This window comes from Zeus faber (assembly GCF_960531495.2).
Source record: "Zeus faber genome assembly, chromosome: 13".
Lineage (NCBI taxonomy): Eukaryota > Metazoa > Chordata > Actinopteri > Zeiformes > Zeidae > Zeus > Zeus faber.
In genome coordinates this window covers 7,336,778-7,356,554 of record NC_137198.1, presented here as the reverse complement: position 1 = coordinate 7,356,554, position 19,777 = coordinate 7,336,778, and the positions used below count along the sequence as shown (strand labels likewise).

General features: G+C 43.8%; 1 protein-coding gene across 1 annotated transcript in view; it reads right to left on the bottom strand.

Moving 5' to 3' along the window:
• Positions 1-1,071: 1,071 nt before the first annotated feature.
• sptb (spectrin, beta, erythrocytic) overlaps positions 1,072-19,777 on the bottom strand; it is a 61,743-nt gene continuing 43,037 nt past the window's right edge. The window contains exons 21-37 of the mRNA XM_080012504.1: positions 19,151-19,375; positions 17,124-17,213; positions 15,812-16,186; positions 14,174-14,304; positions 12,613-12,817; positions 11,594-11,817; positions 10,912-11,062; positions 10,170-10,414; positions 9,661-9,799; positions 9,278-9,362; positions 8,558-8,754; positions 8,224-8,306; positions 7,594-7,657; positions 7,087-7,340; positions 6,774-6,941; positions 3,343-3,385; positions 1,072-2,552 (exon numbers count right to left, since the gene is read on the bottom strand). Of these exons, the coding sequence (XP_079868630.1) occupies positions 2,358-2,552; positions 3,343-3,385; positions 6,774-6,941; positions 7,087-7,340; positions 7,594-7,657; positions 8,224-8,306; positions 8,558-8,754; positions 9,278-9,362; positions 9,661-9,799; positions 10,170-10,414; positions 10,912-11,062; positions 11,594-11,817; positions 12,613-12,817; positions 14,174-14,304; positions 15,812-16,186; positions 17,124-17,213; positions 19,151-19,375 (2,874 nt within the window). The 3' untranslated portion in view covers positions 1,072-2,357. The remainder of the gene's footprint in view (positions 2,553-3,342; positions 3,386-6,773; positions 6,942-7,086; positions 7,341-7,593; positions 7,658-8,223; positions 8,307-8,557; positions 8,755-9,277; positions 9,363-9,660; positions 9,800-10,169; positions 10,415-10,911; positions 11,063-11,593; positions 11,818-12,612; positions 12,818-14,173; positions 14,305-15,811; positions 16,187-17,123; positions 17,214-19,150; positions 19,376-19,777) is intronic.

Below are 19,777 nucleotides of genomic sequence, written 5' to 3'. Positions count from 1 at the left end.
TGTTTGTTTGTTTTTGTTTTTTTGCTTCCCAAAAGTTTCTAGCCATGTTTTGTGTCTTGTTCTTTTTTTTTCTTTCTTTGCAGCTGTATCCTGAATTAATTTGTCGCGTTCCTTGAGCTGATGCTTCTGCTTTTGTCGGGGTTGTTGTGTTAGAGTCTCCAGTTCTGGCGCCGCCCAAGACCCGCTTGCTTTACCCATGTATTATATATGCACTCTGTTTTGCGTTTAGCCAGGTTTATCGTGAAGTTTTTGCCAAAGCTGGTGCAACTCTCACCCGCGCTTCGTGGCCTTCTTCACTTCTCTTATTTACTTCTCTTTCTTGCCTTCTTCTTTCTTTATGTTGCAAAGCAAAAGCATTTCGAAAATTTCCACCTTCTGTTTGCTGCCTTTTCTACCTTTTTAAACGTTCACACGTTGCTATTTGCTTTTTGTGGGGTACATCACAAATGAATACAGACAAGAGCAGATCACGGGATATTTTATCTGAGTTTATTCTCTCAAAATGTAACATTTAGTATCTTTACACAGCTAAAGTAGAAAACGTAGATATAAATCACTGAACTGAGAGGCCAGGAGGAGGAGGAGGGTGGGTGGAGGTGTGAGAGGCCGGGCGGTGTCCAAACTCAAAAGCCTTCCTGATACAGTCGGCGATTCAGGACGCTCAATTCTCAAGAGCTTCGTTTGTAAAAGTGAAACCCAATTAGCTTTTTTTTTTTTGCTTTTTTTTAACCGTAGAATTTGTGAGCATCACGCATGAATGACTGATGCTGACAAAGATTACGCTAGAGACATGATCCCTGTTCTAAAATATTTATTCAAAAACTTAGTCATAAAGTTTTCCCCATTCTATGTCGCTCGTCTTCCTAATTTACTGTAGTTGAGGTCACAGTTATGTCATATTTAAGGACCAGAGCTGTGTGTGTGTGTGTGTGTGTGTGTGTGTGTGTGTGTGTGTGTGTGTGTGTGTGTGTGTGTGTGTGTGTGTGTGTGTGTGTGTGTGTGTGTGTGTGTGTGTCACGACAAACATATCATTGAACATAATGACAATAAGACGCCACAAATCCACATTGATTAATTCTGCTCTGTATATTCCCTGGTATCACTTGTGAATTATAAACCAAATAATCAATAATTCCTTCACATTTCCAAGATTCTCTTAATACTAATTCAAATACATGCCCCATTTTTTTTTTAATCAAATTCTCTCCTGTAATATTCATAGTAAAAAAAACCCAAAACATTCCCTTCTCTCTACTGCTAATTAAACCTGTGCCTGGAAGGGAAAAGAATGACCGAGTCATTTTGAATGAATCATCAGTCTGAATGGCCTCCTAATCACGGAGAGGTTCAGAATAGGGAAATTTTAAACTTTGTTTCCATCACTTCTGAAAGGTTTTGTGACTATTGAAAGGTACACGGTCAAACAAGTTAATCAATAAAATACCCCCTCCCCCCCACATGCAGGTACAAGCTGAAGTTGCAAACAAACGAGGCAGGTCAAATTGTTCTTGGCTGGAAGAGTTAATATTTCCATAGCACCATATCATAGTACCATCAAACATGTGACGACATGCAACTGCAGATATATAAAATGTTGCGCGTAATATGCAAGTGTTGGATATATTTCAAGTTCTTGGAAATAAATATTGCAACAGCTCAGTTTGAAAAATACACCCATAACGGGCCCTTAGTCAATGTTCTATTCCGGTGTTAGTACGTTTATGAGTGAATTAGAACTTCTTTTGTCTCAACTGTCAAAATCCGCCGGCGCTACGTTCACAGTGCATGGAGCGTTGTCATCCCTGCTTCTGTACCTTCGTTTGTTTACTACCAAGTCTGTAAAGAACAAAAAAAAACAACAAAGCTTGCTCCAGCCAGACTGCATCCCTCAGCATTTAACACTTATTCAAACAGCACAGTATTACAGTTCACAACCATTAAGGCAGATTAATATACTCTTGAGTTGCAATAAAATGTCGCAGGCCTACTTATCATACATAGCAAAGTCAAAGCATGCCAGACTAAAATCAAAGTTTGCAACAAAATTAAAAGGACAAATTTTTTTCTTTTTTTTTTTTACAAACATTCTTTGGTTGAGTGTGTAAAAGAGCATTCCTGTGCTTTTATGTAATGCTTTGAGTTTGGCATTTGTTATAAAGACAAAAAAGTGGACCTTTGCAATAATATACTGGCTTAAATACAGGCAACATAGTGATGGCTTTAACCTAAACTACAATATCTCATCTATACTAATTCTCACAAATTATTGTAAAAAAAATCTATATTGATCAAAGGCTTTCTGACATGTATATAAATTATCCAGGTTTCCTTGGAAATGGCTTACTCCTGATTACTTCTCACTTCTTCTTGGGAAAGGGACTTTGAAAGAACTTCTTCTTGTCCTTTTTGGCGGCGCTGGGATCGGGGAGCGTGGCGGTGGAGGAGGGAGGGGGCAGGGTCTGGGCTTTGGCCCCCGAGGGTCCCGCTGGCTCCTCCACCACCGGCAGCTGAAGTGCCGTGTTCATGGCCTGGGTCCAGCGCTGGAGCTCCTCCTGAAAATTACAAATTACAATAAGACAAAATGCCTTTCAAATGGATTCTTCACAGACGGGCATATGGATTGACCAAACCTTGTACTCGTTTAAAAAGTACAACCGGTAATATTCAATTAGCTCATTTTGTCACGCGGTGGAGATTCACAAATGCGGTTAATCAGTGCCAGTCAATGGCTGCTGAGATTTCAAGCTCTCTAATGGTGAGTTCAGACTTCGTGACTCTGGTCTGATTTTTGCCCTCGCCAACAGGGTTTTGGAGATCCCCGATCAAAGCCCCGGATCGGAGGAAAATCATAGCGCGCTCCCTTTAGCGACGAGCGCGTGGTGTGACCTGCTCACAACGCAATCCGACTGCTCGGCGGGCGCTGGCAGACGCCGGCGAGATGTGGAGCAGGTTTAATAGTGTTGTAGTGTGGCCCATGGCATCTCTCAGGCAGTCCAGTAGCCGTTAGGAGGTAATGTTCCTCAAGATTGATCAGTCAATCGCCCCTGAACTATGCCGTTTATATTTCCAAAACTAGTTTTCTTTTGTTTCAGTTTGCAGAGATTTGGCGGAACATTCCGCGACAAAACAACTGCCATTGCAAGCCTCTCATTGTCTCTTTTGGTGAAGTTGGTGTAGTTCCTGTGGCTACCTTTAGTGGGCGCTTATTGTCCAATGTCGCCGATTGGGCCTTTAAACGCACCCACATAGCCCTCAATTACAGCCGGTTGTTAGAAACTGGACGGCTTATTTCAGCGGTTTTATACAGAGACGACATCGAAACAATAGGCAGGTTAAACTCACCTCATCTTTGCACAGGAAAAGATATTCACTGCCGTCCCCGAGACTGAAAATGAGAGAGAGTCCAAGTTATTAGTCATTGGTTAGAGCAGTCACTTTAATGGAACCGCTTTGTGTTGTCTCTGTCATGATCATGGCTGTCAACAAATGACAGAAACACAAAGGCAGTGCAAGGTCACTCAAAGGCCAGTTATTTTGAGGTGTCATTTCTGGAGACCTGTGCCGACGATCAATTCACTGGAGACTCTTAAACGACTTTTAAACGTGCAGTGAAAGGGGTTAAAGTGTCGGTTTGAAGGGCAAACCGGCGGCAGCAGTTTTGTGGAAGTGAATTTAGTTCACGAATGAAGCACATTCTCTTCAGATCAGTCGAAACGCCTGCCACTTAGTTTGCATAACCTCAAACACCTCATAGAAGGAGATACGGTAGAAGCAACTTGGAGAGGGCAGCTGCAACATGACGAAGCCCAGGCAGATCCGTGATTGGGGCGTGGCTGACCCATGCAAGGACTGCGACGGGCCCCTGCTCGGGCCTCGCCTGTAATTATGGAATGCCACCAGGCTGCATTTGTGGAAAAGCAGTTGCAATGCTTTATCTGTCTACAGAGGGGAGCAGTGGTTGAAACCGTAAAGTTGTTTTTGTTCTTTTTTTGTAGATGTATTTAATTAAATAAAAAAAATAAACACTGCGTAACCGTGTGTGACAGGTGTTTTGATTTACATAAAATAAATGAAATATTGCAACAAATTTAATCTCAATACTTATGTATCGCAAAACTCGCCATATCGTGCATTTTCGCACCGCAGGAACTTTTTCGCCAAGCAAGCGAGACTGTGCTTTAAGAAGGTGGGAACAAAGTTTTCAACTATATCTTGTAAATCTTATATGAGTGAAGATTCAGCAACTGGATTGATTATTTCTCGCCTCAAATTTGTTCAGAAACGAATTCCAGTGGACTGGTGAGGTGAAATAAGTGAAAGTTACAGAGTAAACACAACACGGCACTCGTGCCAAAACCCCCCCCCCCCAGGTCCTAGTGCCCCCCGGGGAGTCCCCTCACGTCTGAAAACACGTTGCGTCGTTTTGTGAGGTCGTGTGTGTGTGTAATATACAAAATAGGAGTGTATAAAATAAACACAAAACTTTCTGAAAAACATTCCTCTGTGAGGATTGAATGACTTTGAGACAATGAATGACATAAAAACAACAACAAATAGCACTGAGGTGATAATGTACATAAAAGCAGTGTAAGGTTTAGAAGATAATGTAATTCATATATTTGAGTTACCATATTTCCTCAAATATAAACAGTTACTGAAATAAAAACCGGGTCTCTAATAAATGAGGGGGGTGTGGTGAAAACAAACAAATAAAGGCCTAAGCCCTACCTCAAATTAAGACCAGGGTTAGAGGAAAATCAAAGGATGAGCTACCGGTGCCTGTTAAGCATCATGTACATTTCTGCACATTGATAAATTCATGAATACAATCATGCTATCTTCGACACTTTGTTGTCTTCAACTCATTGTGTGAGAGGTGAACCTAAGTCTGAGAATTGCAGTAGGGTTTTTGTCCTACAGTGTATTATTACTTATTACATTACATTTAGCAGATGCTTTTATCCAAAGCGACTTACAATTATTCAAACACCGACGGACGCAGCCATCAGGAGAATTAGGGGTTAAGTGTCTTGCTCAAGGACACTACAGCATGCTAGCAGGAGGAGCCTGGGATCGAACCAGCAACCTTTAGATCACTAGACCACCAGCTCTACCTCTAATTGCCACAAGTACACATTTTCTGAGTGACTGAAGCAGACCGCAGGAAAAGCCTTGGGCCATCTCTTTGTTTACACTCAATGGCCAATCATTGTGTCACCCAACAGTTCTGGAAGCCCTAACACCTAACCCATACATATGCAAACGCAGACCCATCGACGAAAATCTCCGCATCTTAAAGGAGCTATCCACCCCTTTCTCACTGAGAGGTGAAAATTCCTCTCTGTAGAGGGGGAGTTAAAATCCAGTTTACTAGCATATGCCGATTGATTTAATAGTTGGCAACTAATCCATGAAATAAAACATGTTTAAAAAAATTAAAAAATTTAAAGAGTTTAAAATGCACCAACAGCAAAACAATTTTGAGTGTTCAGAAGGACCCATATACTGTTAAGTCTTATCTAAAGGCCGAAGACTTGACTTGAACCAATAAATCCACACACCTGACCCCTTAAAGAGGCCAGTAAAAACTTTAAAACTAGTCACTTTAATTTATCAAGTATTGCATACCTGTTTTGTCTTACCTCTTACTAGTATATTGCAGTGTTTGTGATACAACACTGTCTATCTTATCATTCACTATGACACTGTATTGTTGTGGCCCACAGCTATTTAAGATGTCCACTAGCAAGTTAACTCACTGTCATTGTCTACATTTAATTTGATCTTTCTTTTAGGTAAATACTTTTATATTACTTATGCTACACTACTTTCAATTTTAGATTTTTAAATTTTGTTTAAAAATTAACTGTTTAAGTACTGTTCTATTTTAATCCCTACTATACCCTTATTGTACGTACTATGTAAAGTTGAGTTGGCTCCGGGACTAAGAATCTCATTACTGGTAATGATGCTTGCATTGTTATCAAGTATTTTGCAATAAACTTCAAAGTATAATTACATAGACCTAGTTTGAGTGCTCTCATTCCAAAGCTATTGAACTTTGTAATTTTAAAAATGTAAATTAAAAAAACAGCTCCGATTAGGAAATTAAACAGTTGTGCAACATATAGATTAAAATAAATCATTAAGACAATTGAACTTGAATGATGAGCTCTGGTCAGGGTTCAAAGGACAATATCTCAGGTCTCAGTCTGGGTTGGGGGTGAAAATCTGAAATCTCTCTCTGGAATGTGATTGTGTTTTTGTGAAGTTAGTGCCATCTCATGGTGACACACTGCAATTGAATAAATGGGCGTGTTTACAGTCGAAATGAAACATGCCCTGTCAGGACACATGAGAAAGAGGGGGGATTCCAGCCGAATGGCAACCGGCTGGGAGGCGCCTGGTGGTTGACTGGAAGCTGGTTGCAATTCGGCTGTCAGCTGGCTAGAAGAGGCCCCTTCAAGTGGCTCCTACTGTAAATGCGATGGGTCACATACAATTTGGAGAGAAGCTGGTCCTTGTGACCGCTGACTTGTGTTGTGCTGTAACTAACGATAAAATAAAGAAAAACAACACCCCTTTAGATGACATCGAAAAAGATTCAAAAATTAGTCGAGTCGAAAATCAGCTTACTCATAGAAATCCTGAACTCAGCCCTGAAACAGAAAGGGTTGTCTCCCATCTGTTGTGCAGCATGTTTATTGAATTGAATTAATGTCACCAAGGAAGCATAGTTTACTTGTAGTAAAGATATTATCACCGGTGCTCACCGCAATTTGAAGACGTGTTTCTTCTTGTAGTTGGGGAGGGTCTCGGTGCTGCCGTTGTTCAGGGGAAGGGCATCCTCGCAAGGCGGCTTGCCGTTAGAAAAGCTCTTGGCGTCTTTATACGCAAAGAGCTGCCCTGGCTTCAGCACACAGTACAACGTGTTCCATGACCTGGAGATAAGAGATAAGAGCAGCAAGTCCCAAACAAGCAGTTACCACTTTTTAAGTATATATGTGTGTATCTACTTATAATATACAATACATACACAGGCATGTGCTTGTGTGGTTTATCTCCGTGATGGAGGTGATCCCTTACCTGTCGGAGACCTTCTTCCCTGAACCCTCCGTGTCGTGCTTCCGCCGCATCACGCCCTTCTGAAGCACCTCCTGTGCACGCAGGGGCTCCAGCGGCATGGTGGCAGCTCGCTCCGGCTCCCTGGGGGTCTGCAGCGACACCGAGGGCTCCAGCTCCAGGGAGCCGCTCTCCCTCATCTCCGACATCAGGGGCACCGTGGTGTCCCCCACCGTGCCCTCAAGCAGTTCTGAACTGGGCTCCGCCCCCGAGCCAGGCTGGAGGGTATATAAAGTAAATCTGTTTTAACCACATTCAGACAATTTAGCAGAAATGACAGACTAAAATAAGCAACTGGGGAGAGCATGCAAGAACATTATGTTTTCACATAATTAAAACTAGCAGTCATTGGACAGTTTTAACCTGCTTAGACTGGTCAAGGACTTTCCAGCTATGTGTATATAAAAGGGTGGTATTCTTAGACAGAGGAATGCCAAAGGTGACGGACAGATGGGTTGAATTGTTACTGACCAGAGTCTGCTCCTCTACGGTGTAGAGCTGCGAGGAATCTTCTACAAAGCCTGTGTCCTCTCTCCTGGTGGACGGACAGGACAGAACAAGATCAGTGTTTTGTGTGTGTGTGTACATACAGTATATGGTTTAAAAGGAACCCAAATCACCAGGCCCGGCCTCAATGTTAAAAGGGTGCATGGAACAAGATTTGCATAACCGGTTGAATTCCAGCAACCCGTATACAAACTGTATTTGTATTTTAATTTAATGTGTGGGTGATTGAACCAAAAAATATGCCAAATGTGTGAATTGCAAAGTGAACTATTAATTACACAAGAGTCTCGTATAAGTGGCTTTGAACAACAATTCTAGCTTTTTGGTTTGATAATGTCTGTAGACATTCTATAGATCCTTGATATCTTTTATTTTTATTAAACATAGGGTTGACATCTATTTTTGCCACATACATACACACACACATAGGCCACAGACCCCATTTGATCAGATTTAGTCTCTGGGATCCAGAATAATAAGTTTAACTTGTAATCATTTTCAGTCTCCATAATCTAAACTAATATTGTTTTAATGTTTTTTCAAGATGACTAGATGATGTCTAGATGACCAGATGTCTGTCTGTCTGTCTGTTACCTGCTCTCCTTCTCTGACAGCAGCTCTTCTTTTCTGAATTGTTCCATTTCCTGCTGCTGCTTCCGAAGGTCCAACAACTCCAACTGGAACACAGTAACGTGTACATCATTGTATGTGTGGATCCTCATTCACTTGGCCACTAATATTTCAGAGTCGGGGTTAAACCTACTTGCAGCTAGTTATTTCTGTGTTCAAAATTCAGCCATCAACATAAAGAGTTTTTTGTATTTATTCCTTCCGGATTTTAAAGATCGATAGTAGAATATGATTCCTACTGCATTGTAATCACATCGCCTTAGATACTTTTTACACATTATTGATTCTTGCTACGTACGGTGGTGAGGCGCTCCAGTGCTGAGAAGCGCTCCTCCCAGCTGGCCGTGGACTTCTCGAAGGCCTCGTGCCTCTTGATGAGCTTCTCCACCTCATCCACGGTGTGACCCAGGTCCCTGCTAGCCACGTAGGGCTCCTGGGCGATCAGCCAGGCCTCCGCCACCGAGGCGTCCCGTGCAAACTGGCACACCTCCAGCACTAGAGAGAAACCACACAAGGGCCAATAGGCACTGATCAATGAAGGTGACAGAAAATCCTAAAATAGCCTACGGAAGGGAAGTGGGAGGAGTTCCCACCTCCCGACTCAATGTCTTTCAGTGGATTTGGTCTGGAAAACATGGTTTGTCTGCTGTATTACTCATGAAGGATGAGTAGTGGTCTACATCTCTTTATCTCCCGCTCTGGAAAACGAAGATTTAAAAGTAATTGCCTATTTTCGGTCTGTTGCCCCAAACATGTATTGATATATTCCATCAAACTGATGAAAACAAGTTTGTCTCCTCTGAAAATGTGCTCATACTATATGTTCGATGACCGAGAAAGCCAAACCAAAGATCGGTGATCGGTGATAACATTGAGTGTGAGAGTGTTTCAGCACAATAAATCCAAGCCCGACCTTTACAGCTGCAGAGCCAGCTGCACTTTCAAAAAGGCCTTTTGCTTTACTCCAGATTTGCCCCCCGGCATGGCAGCGGACCCCCAGATCCCGGGTGTTACTCACGGAGTCGCAGCCAATCCCATCTGTCGTCCCACTTGAACATCATCTCCTTCCTCTTCTCCATCAGCTGCACCAGCTTCTCTTTGATCTGACGGAGGCAGAGTTGCAAGCGAGAGTTATTTCCAAACTCCGTCCCGAGCCCGGCTCCCTGATCCCCGAGAGTGACGACTTAAGATCTAGACCTCGGCCAAACCTCAATTTACGGTTCTTTTGTTTCACTTCTGAGCTTTTAATGCCTTGTTGTCTCCCCGATGAGCGCGGTGAAGGGAATTAGTTATTTTGTGGCTATTTTCATTGCTTTCCTGTGTGCCAGACAACTACAATCAGTCCTCCGAGAAGTACTTCAATTAGTTTGAAAGGGTTAAAATAAGGCCCCGTAAAAGTACCTCAGCAGAGTCCCTGTGCTTGCGGGAGAGCAGGGCCCGGCCCAGATCCACGCAGTCTGTGAATTTGGCTTCTCTGGTCTCAATCTCCGAGCGAATTCCCTGATGGTATTTCTGTAGGAGCTCCACCGACGACACGTCCCTGAAGGGAAGGAAGGAAAGATTAAGATAAAGTGTCTGTGTTTTTTGCTGAAAAGCATCCGGTGTTTTGTTTTTGTCCTGGAAGGTAGGAGATATTTAGAATGCGGAAGCTGCATCACAGTAAAGTCATGCAGCTTTCTGAACTTCACAGACTGTTCAAGATGCTCTAGTGGTGATACTAGAAACATAACTAATGACTTTTTTTGTAGACGCCCCCAAAATATTGTCAAATTATCTATATTTAGGTATTGATTTAGTCAGTCATAACATTACACCCATATGACATGAGACTTTTCCACTTGGACAAAATGCAGTGTGAACCCAATCTCCATACCAGATTACCGGTGCAGCCCCCCCTCCCTCTCACCCACCTTGGCTTCTCCTGGGTCTCTATCTGCTGGATGATACTCTCCATCCAGGCCATCAGGTCCTTGACCATGGTGAAGAAGCGGAACTTCTCGGCGGTGTCCACCAGTCGCGCCCTGCGGCCGTCGCAGGCATCCAGCAGCCCCTTCCAGGCCTCCAGCACCTCCCGCTCGGTGGCCTGGATGGCCAGTGCCTTGTCCCCGGCATACTGGGCGTGAAGCCGTGTGGCCATCTCCTGAAACTGCTGGACCTGAGGTTGGGAGAGGGCGGAAAGTCAATGGTTTGGTATCACAAGATGACTTCTGGCCTTGATCGCTCCCGTTGATAATAGTGGGGTGGTGATGGACGTGGCTCTAACTGGAATTTTTTTTCGTTTTTTTCCCATTTTCCAGCTTCTCGTTCCTACGGAAAACATTGGAGGGGCTGGGTGGTCTGGCGCTAGCATTTCCTATAATGGGATTACCTTTTAAATCTGAGTAAATGAAAGATGCAGAATTGAAGGGCAGGAGACAAAAAGGCTACTGGAGTCAGCTTCCCCACACAGCTTAGTTTCATTGATCCTGGGGTTTCGGGCGTCTTGTTTGTACATTTCATCCATGTGGATCTCGAGCAGGCAAACCCAGGCTTAAAGTATTAAGGGTGCAAACAGTTGAGTAAACCACGGCGTAATATTGTAAAACTCTATTGCTTCCCCCTGATACAAATTGTGAAGGTTTGCCTGAAAATGGTTCCCCGGGCGCTCTCTACCTGTTTTCCCAAGGAGGTGATGTCTCTCTCGAAGGCAGCATGCATTCGATGGAAGGACTCTGCTTTGCTGAAGTCCTCCCCCACGTCGTCGGGAAGCTCCTTCCGCTTCTCATGGATCTGAGACACCAACTCCTTCCCGTCGTCAAAGTACCTGGAAAATACAAAAAAAAAATGTTTATATGTTAGTCAAGGGGCTCCCAAGGTTTTATTGCATTGCAATACCTGCAATTCCTTTAAGGACCTCTAAGGACCTCCAAGTTTGGGAACCTCTGTGTTAGTCTCCCATTTTCCCTATGTCATATTGTCATCATCATTATCTCTATTATAACTCGGGATGTATCAGTTCTATAAACCAGTGCTGGATATCGGTTCAATTCAAAGCTAAAACAGGGTATTTGTATCGACAAATGCCCCCAATTTGTCAGATAATGTGGTCTAAATGAATAATATTCTTTAATAAGGTCTAAATGATACATAACAGCCATAACAAACATAACGGATATTCAAGGAAAATGGCTTGATCTGCGGGACTATGGATTGGAATTATACAGTAACCGTAAAAACAAGGTGCGTAAGTGAATCCGTAATTAAAGCCAGCCAATTAATTGATCAGTGTTATCCCCATCACCGAGACCCCCGCAAAACGACTACCGGGCTTTGACGGGGAGGAGGCGGCTCTTACTTGAGCAGCTCGTAGGAGGCGGTGAGCAGCTGGCTGCGGGTGTCGATCAGCTCCAGCAGGTCGGCCCAGCTCTCATTGATGCCGTCCTTCCACTCGGCCATGGCGGCCGCCTCGCTGTGTCCCGCCTCGATCAGCTCGTCTATCGTCTGGTTCACCAGGTCCACGCGCTCCTGACCTGCCATGCCCGTCTCCCGGGCGAACTCGCGGAACTTGTCCCTGAGGATCTGCGCCGGTTTGGGACAGAAGAGACAGTGGAATGTCAAGGACAACACGTCAACGTTTTGCTTTACTTGTACTTGATTTTTCTTTCAGTTAACTTTATTGTTCGGAAAGTTATTTTGTATTTATCAATAGTTTTTCTTGTTTTTATCATGTAGGATGAATGTGAAACTGAGATAACAGATAACAGACCAATGTGGGTTCACTTGATATTCACACAGGGTCAAGGCTGAAATATTGATATGTGATTCATATCATTTTAGTAAATTTAGTTAAATAGGTTTGAAAATGCTCTATGATATAATAAAAGTAACTAATACTCAAATTCACATGTAACACTTTCCTAATTTGCAATGGTGAATATCTGCACTTTGACCAGTAATGTCAATTTTGAAAGTACAGTAAAAGATTTGTATCTATTCTCAGTCTGTTGCTTATCAGCCCAAATTTTAACTGTAGCGCATGAAATTAGAGGTGCTGTTCCAAAATAATAACAATAATAATAATTAATAATAAAAGGAAAAATAGAAGAACATTTGTCTGAATCTCTATTTGCTGCTGTTGCAAGGATTTTTGGATCAAAAAATGGGGACATGGGGCCAAAAAAGGCTGAGAACCCCTGAAGTACCCTGTAACGGAGGTGGAGCAAATGTGATTTTGTCTTCCAAATGTGCTCCTTCTTTGACTCAGCCACAACACTTAACCAGTTCTGCCATGATCTGTTAAATCGGTGATTGTTGCTCTGTGGTGGAACTTCCCTTTACGTAACCACAGGGTTCTAATCCCAAATCGCGCCTCACCGTGACGTGGTCCAGGTCCTGGCCCATCTCCTGCGACGAGGCCACCACGTCCCGCGCTGCGATCCAGTGCTCCAGCTCCTCCACCTCCCGGCTCAGCAGGAAGTGGTGGAAGGTGTGGTCCAGCTTCTTCCTGCGCTCCTCCGCCAGCTCCTTCAGCCCCGCGTACTGCTTGTCCACCTGGCCCTGCCGCCGGATGATGGCCTCGCTGCAGGACGGAGGGAGGGAGAAAAGGAGGGAAAGAAAGAAAGAAAGAAAGAAAGAAAGAAACAAACAAACAAACAAACAAGCAGAAAGGAAAGGAGAAGAAAGGAAATACATGTTCAAATAAGTTGTTAGGAAATAGAAAATGTCAAACTGTGTGTGAGCAGTTTATACTCAGGCTATAATACATCACATTTTCAAAATACAAAATACTATTATATTGTCAAAATCAAATATCACAATATTTTGTGGACAAATACCTGGATATCGATAATTTTATGATATATTGGGGATGACTATTGGTGGGTCCTTAAGAGATTTACACGCTATGAATATTTTCTTTTTACTTATTTTATCACTTATTAAAAATTTTCTTATGTATATATTTTGTTCATTTAGTGCACTGCCTCTGAGATTAGGGTACTGCAGGGGATAATCCGAAAAAAAAAAAAGTTAAAAAGTATTGGTAATTTATAATGTTGAAAAAGAAACACATACGAAGCACATACAGTTCATCATTTATGTTCAAGTTCTTTTCTCCTAATGTCATTGAAGGAGGTACTCAGCTGAAAAAAGATCTTACACTACGAAAAAAAAAGTTTGAGAACCACTGATTTTAGTGTTCACATTACTTCATGTTCCTCACTGAGCTACCAAAAGTCATCTTGTGATACCTCATTAATTAAGGGAATAATAAAACACTATCTTATTATATTATCTCGTCTTGTTTGCATGAAAAAACATGAATGATGTTGATCACTGATGATCATGATCAATGATCACTTTCTGTCACAAGGAGGATTTAGATGTATATTTAATACAACACAGACAATGAATTCTATTATATAATTATAGAACCCAGAATCGCGATTGTGGCGCCGCCCATTGCGGCCGCCTGCGCGAGCACCGCTGATAGAGCTTGTGCGTAATCACCGGGTGTCATGACATTTCACTGCATATATGCACGACCGTATGTGTATGTATGTGACAAATAATCTCTTGAACTTGAACTTGAACTTGAACTTGAACTTGAAACAATCAGTAGTAGTGTGGGTATAATGGAGAGATTATGAGACCTAGAACAGTCGATGAAGTTGAGAAAATTCCATTAATTTACTGCAGTGCTCCTTAAAGACCATATTACCATCACGTTACGATAACCGAATCCCCACATGACATCCTGTCTCCTGATATGACAATAATCTCGATACTACCCCTCGTTTGGAATCAATAGCATCAAGCCAAAACCAGCAAATTGAATGTTAGACCGCCACCATAATTAACCAGATAACCAGAAATTGCAAAGACGTCCGATCGTGATGGTACGGGATTTGAGTCACACGCAGCAGGCAGCACCGACCCGTCGGGGTGATCCTCGGCCAGCATCCTGTGGGCGCGGTCGGCCAGTCCCCGGATGGAGGCGGCGTAGTCGTCCACCACCTGCTTCAGGACCAGGTGGCGCTTCAGCACCAGCATGGCGCTCTGCTCATCCTGGAGGGCGGAATGGAGCACAATATGAGATGTAAAGGAGGGTCGCTCTGGAGCGGGTGGGGGTGGGTGTGGCGTAGGATGAATACAAAGTGGAAGAAGATGAAGAGACAACCATGTGGAAGAGGTGGAGTTAAGGGCGGAAGAGTGGGGACATCAGCAGCCAAAATTACATACAGGGCAGCGTGTTCCATTGAACAGCATTCGGTTGTGATGTCATCAATGACAGTAACTAATACGTCACCAGAGCTGGTTACTATTATTGATGACGTCACGATTATTACAATATTTTTTCATCGCAATTATTTGATCAATCATATGTTCCCTTCCAAATTTTAGGGAAAATTTAAACCTACATTCGAAATGCCGCAGTAAATAGATGGTGAATTAGGTGAGTTTCCATCAGTTGGATGGAGGCAATTGCAGTGCCAACCTGGATTTTTACATTCCAATGTTCAAATGCCAATCATGGCTTTTCTACAACAGGTGGACAAGTATTATTGCAAGTTTAATGTCATGCACCGATGATAGTGGCATAACATGAACACAAAAATACAATTATATAGTCGACAAAAATGTCATCGGCGTGACAGTCCTGGTGGTTGACTCACCACACGGCTTTCTTTTTAAAAGGTCAATTCCAACTAATTAAGTGATGGGAAAAAACACCACGAATACCAAAAGCACCACCTTCAGCCACCTGAATGAATAGGGTGACACCTCATTATGGGAGAATTAGGCTAACTTTAATTCAATTTGCTTTAATTCTGTTCCACGGTTGCTGAGCGTGTCACAGTCGCAGTCACACAGTCACACGTGCGTCGCTTCCTCCTTTAGAATGAAGCGCGGATTTAAATCGCTCGAATCTAATCTTTCTGTTTCCTGTGATTCCTGAGTATTTCCTCATCTTCCTCCCCTGCTCAGTTTCACGTGGGGTCCCACAAGGTTCGATACTTGGTCCCCTCCTTTTCTCAACTGATGTGCTTCCACTGACAAGGGGCTGATAACTTTCCCGATTTTGGCCTTAGGGATTCTTCAGTAGCAGCCCCAAGATTCTAGAAGAGCCTTTCTGAAAATGTCAGATCAGCGGAACGCGTTGAATCTTTACAAAATGATTCAATACATTTTTATTCTCTTGAGTATCTGAGTAATTAACCCTCCGCTGTAGTGCTGCGTCTTTTACACAACCGTTACTTATCTGTCGGCCATTTGTGTTCATGTTCTGTTTGTAAAATATCTAGGTGGATGTACCCTTTGAAAGAATGCACGTGTTGGATTATTTTCTATTTTTAATTTGTCAAATTTTTATCTTTGTCCTCAATTTTTCAATTTTCAATCAGTTTTTCCATTGTCCTGCTTTTTTCTATTGTTAATTTGCTTCCTTTAATTCCCGCCCTCCGCAAAGCACTGTTTTGTTTTCTAAGTTTTAATAAGTAATCAAATAAATAAGTGATACATAAATGTCATTGATTTGATGTTACTGGATTCCTGCGGCGCTCATGGTCCTCACCTTGGCCTTTTCGTTGGCGATCATGTAGAGCTCCTGCTCGCCGATCCAGGCCTCGGCCTCGCCGGCGTCGTTGTGGTACTGCTGCGCCAGGTCGGAGCGGCTCAGCCGCTGCCGCCGCTTCTCCACCTCGTCCTGCAGCCGCCCCCACGCCTCCTCAAGCTCCGCCCCTTGCGCCGCGACGCGCTCCGCCTCCTCAAGCTCCGCCCCTCGCCCCGCCCCATAAAGCTCCACCCCATCGAGCTCCGCCCCTTGCTCCGCGATGCGCTCCGCTTCCGGCCGCCCCTTCGCCCCGCCGGCCGCCGCCACCATCCTGCTTCCCCGCTCCAGAACCTCGTCCAGGCGGGGCTGGTGGCCCTCGATCTCCTTCTGCAGCGACTAGTGGGTGGAGAGAGAGAGAGAGAGAGAGAGAGAGAGAGAGAGAGAGAGAGGGAGAGAGTAAGTAGTGCTGAGGCGTCGGAAATAAATACATCACAAAGGTTTTTTTATATCTTCAAAGTTTGAAAGTTGTGTTTTTCAGTTGCGTAACGGTGCAGACGCTGTCGTGCGGGCGAATCCTCAGCCAATCCCAACAACGACAGAACAAAGAGGAAAATAGAAACAACAAAAAAAAGGAACAGCTGTCATTTCAGTGACTGTAGCCGTAGTAAAGGTGAAACTTAAAACATTGAGTCATTAACAGAAAATGAGTTATTTACAAAAATATCTGACTTAAATATAACATAAAGTAAGATAAAACTGTATGAGTAAGCATGTATTATTTTATGTAAAAAGCAGACTTACAGATCAAAGTGCGATTTAAACTAATGTGAACAGATACGTAGTGACAACGGCAGATTCAGCCAGATACGTGTCTTAATAATAACAATTTATATCATATTGATAATACCATATGATAAGGCCCACGTAGAGCCAATATGGCGGTTCGCTCCAGCTTCCACATAGCTGGAGAAACAACATGCGCAGGTGGATGCACTGAAATTATAATTATTATTTTTAAACTTGGTAAGAAAATGTGAAAATGCATCTAAAATGATTCTTCCCACTAAGAAATTGAATCATATCCGCATTTTTTCAATGAAATGCAGCAAATAATATCACTATCAATATAAAGGTTAATATGAAGATTCCCAAACACAGTAAAAAACAAAAGAAATCGTTCAGAAATCAGTCAAACCATTCCATTGTGATGATTTATTTCTCCGTTGGACTGGATATGTGGATATAGTTTATTGGCGCAACATAATAATTCAGTCGAGCTCTGATGAGGCGCAGCGTTGGTGCAGATGGTCACGGAACGTCCCCCCAAACTCACCTGGTTCTTCTTCAACAGCAATTGGACGGTTTGAAGATTGTGTCCATGATCCTGTGACATCGCCAACGGCATCCTCTCCTCCACCCAGAGCTGGAGAGAGAGAGAGAGGGAGGGAGAGAGGGAGAGGGAGAGAGAGAGGGAGAGGGAGAGAGAGAGGGAGAGGGAGAATGAGGCAGAGAGAGAGAGAGAGGGAGAGGACGAGGGAGAGGGAGGGATAGAGAAAGGGAGAGGGAAAGGGAGAGAGGGGGGAGCGAGGGAGAGGGAGAGGGAGAAGGAGAGAGAGAGAGGGAGAAGGAGAGAGGGAGAGGGAGAGAGAGAGGGAGAGGGAGAGGGAGAAGGAGAGAGAGAGAGGGAGGGAGAGAGGGAGAATGAGGCAGAGAGAGAGAGGGAGGGAGAGGACGAGGGAGAGGGAGGGATAGAGAAAGGGAGAGGGAAAGGGAGAGAGGGGGGAGCGAGGGAGAGGGAGAGAGAGAGGGAGAGGGAGAAGGAGAGAGAGAGGGAGGGAGAGGGAGAAGGAGAGAGAGAGAGGGAGGGATAGAGAGAGGGAGAGGGACAGGGAGAGAGGGGGGGAGCGAGGGAGAGGGACAGAGAGAGAGGGGGAGAAAGAGAGGGAGAGAGCAGGCGAGAGAGAGGGAAAGGGAGAGGGAGAGAGACTTTAACTTTTAAGGTTCCTTTATTTGCAGTGAGTCGGGAGGGGGAGAGAAGGGACCATTGCCGACAGGGAGGGTGAACAGTTGATATTTCCGCCGTTGGCAAACGGATGAAGAGCCTCGGGCGACTGGAGCGGCTCCAAACCGCTCCACCCAACGCGTCTCGTGACGGCCTCTCCGTCCCAAATACCTAAAAGATCTGAAAGTCCCCGAACGCCCGCTCTCATTTGACTAATCTGAAGTTGATTTCATAGGTAAGGATTTGGCGACGGATCACGGCGCGTTTCGCACGAGGCGCCAGACGGCGCGGCATCAAACGCCCCGAGCGGGCGGCGGAGCGGGCGGAGTCGGTACCAACGGCCCCGGGAGGCCGGGTCCTTCCTCCGCTGCCTCCATAGGACGCGGGTGGAGCAGTGGCGCCGGCCGGGGACGTTTGGGCTTTTTCCCAGAGACGGCGCCCTCCGCTCCATCGTTTCTCCGTTGTGATCCAATTACCGGTCGGTTTCTACCGCGAGGCGCTGGAGCCCGTGCCCAGGCTGCGTTGGGCTGGTGTCAACGTGGGCAGAACATCACAGCGACCAACGTTTGATTACGTGTTTATTTTCAATTGACGGCGAGTCGCGAAGGTCGACAGTGGCCAGAGTCCAGCTTTTCAATATGGATGAGAGGAGTTGTTGGAGTGGAGGCCTTATCGATTCAATTACACTAATAACATCAGCAGCCTATTATACTGATATTTTTTATAATGCGATTTACATACAGTATACGTACAGAATATGTACTGCATATATATTATGCATATATGCAAAATGTCCCCCTTTTGCACGTACACTATGAATTGATACTTTGATATAGATGTATTTATCTTTATTTTTCAGGGGTTTTTTTGTTTGTTTGTTTTTTTCCAAAATTCTTATTCTGTTTTGTATTACTTTTATTATTGTGAACTTTTTATTTGTCTGGCCTTTTTCATTTTTCATTGTTTTCTCAGATTGTTATCTTGGTTGATATCTGTTGTTTATCATTAGGTTTAGTGTATATTGTCAGATACAGATTCTACATTTCTTTATTGGGTGCAGTTAGCTGTTAGGTTCACTGTATATTTTCCACATTTTCCATAAAATACTGCATTTTTCCTTTTTCATATTTATATTATTGCCTCGTTGTTACTTTGGCGTATTGTGTTGTGAGCTCCTGCGACATTGAAATTTGATGAATTAAGTCTTTATCTATCCATCCACCAAATGGAATCATTCCTCAAACAAAGCAACAAACAGTGCTTTGTATATATATATATATATATATACTTATACAAAGTATACTGTACTCCCTCTCCAGTCCCTGTGACCAGACCCAGAGACCCCCAGTTGTTCTCACCATCTCGTCGGCCAGGTCCCTGAAGAACTGGTGCACGGCCCGGGCGGCCTCCAGCTTGCCCCTGCGCTGGGCCAGGGGGGCGCGCAGCAGCTGGAAGTCCCTCTGCAGGGCCTGCTGCTCGGCCTCCAGCTCCGGCCGGTCGTCGCGGACCCCCCCGTGCTTCTGCATCGCCTCCTGCAGCTCCTCCAGCTCCCGGGTGCGGTCACGAACCTGGCTCTCCGTCAGCTTTCAATCGGGGTGGAGCAGTGGAGGAGATAAGGGAGGATGGATGATAAGGAAATAACCTTTTTCAGAGGGTGAAGCCATGGAAGATTTCTGAGTTTACTCAGCCTTTAAATGGGAGAAATGTTTATCTTGTCTATTTCAATATAAAAAAATACCAAATCTGATGGTTAAGTTCCTTTTCATTTAATTGTATTTCACTGCAGTTTATATATATATATATATATATACTGTACATTGTAATGATATTCCAGTTTTCATACTGGATTATTATTTTCGTGTCGCTTTGAAAATGTGTGTTTTGGTTTCTGATAGGAGATTGACCATAAACTTACACAAGACTCACACTGACCCAAGTAATCAGAATATAATCATAATAATTACGATAAAAAATGATAATCAAAG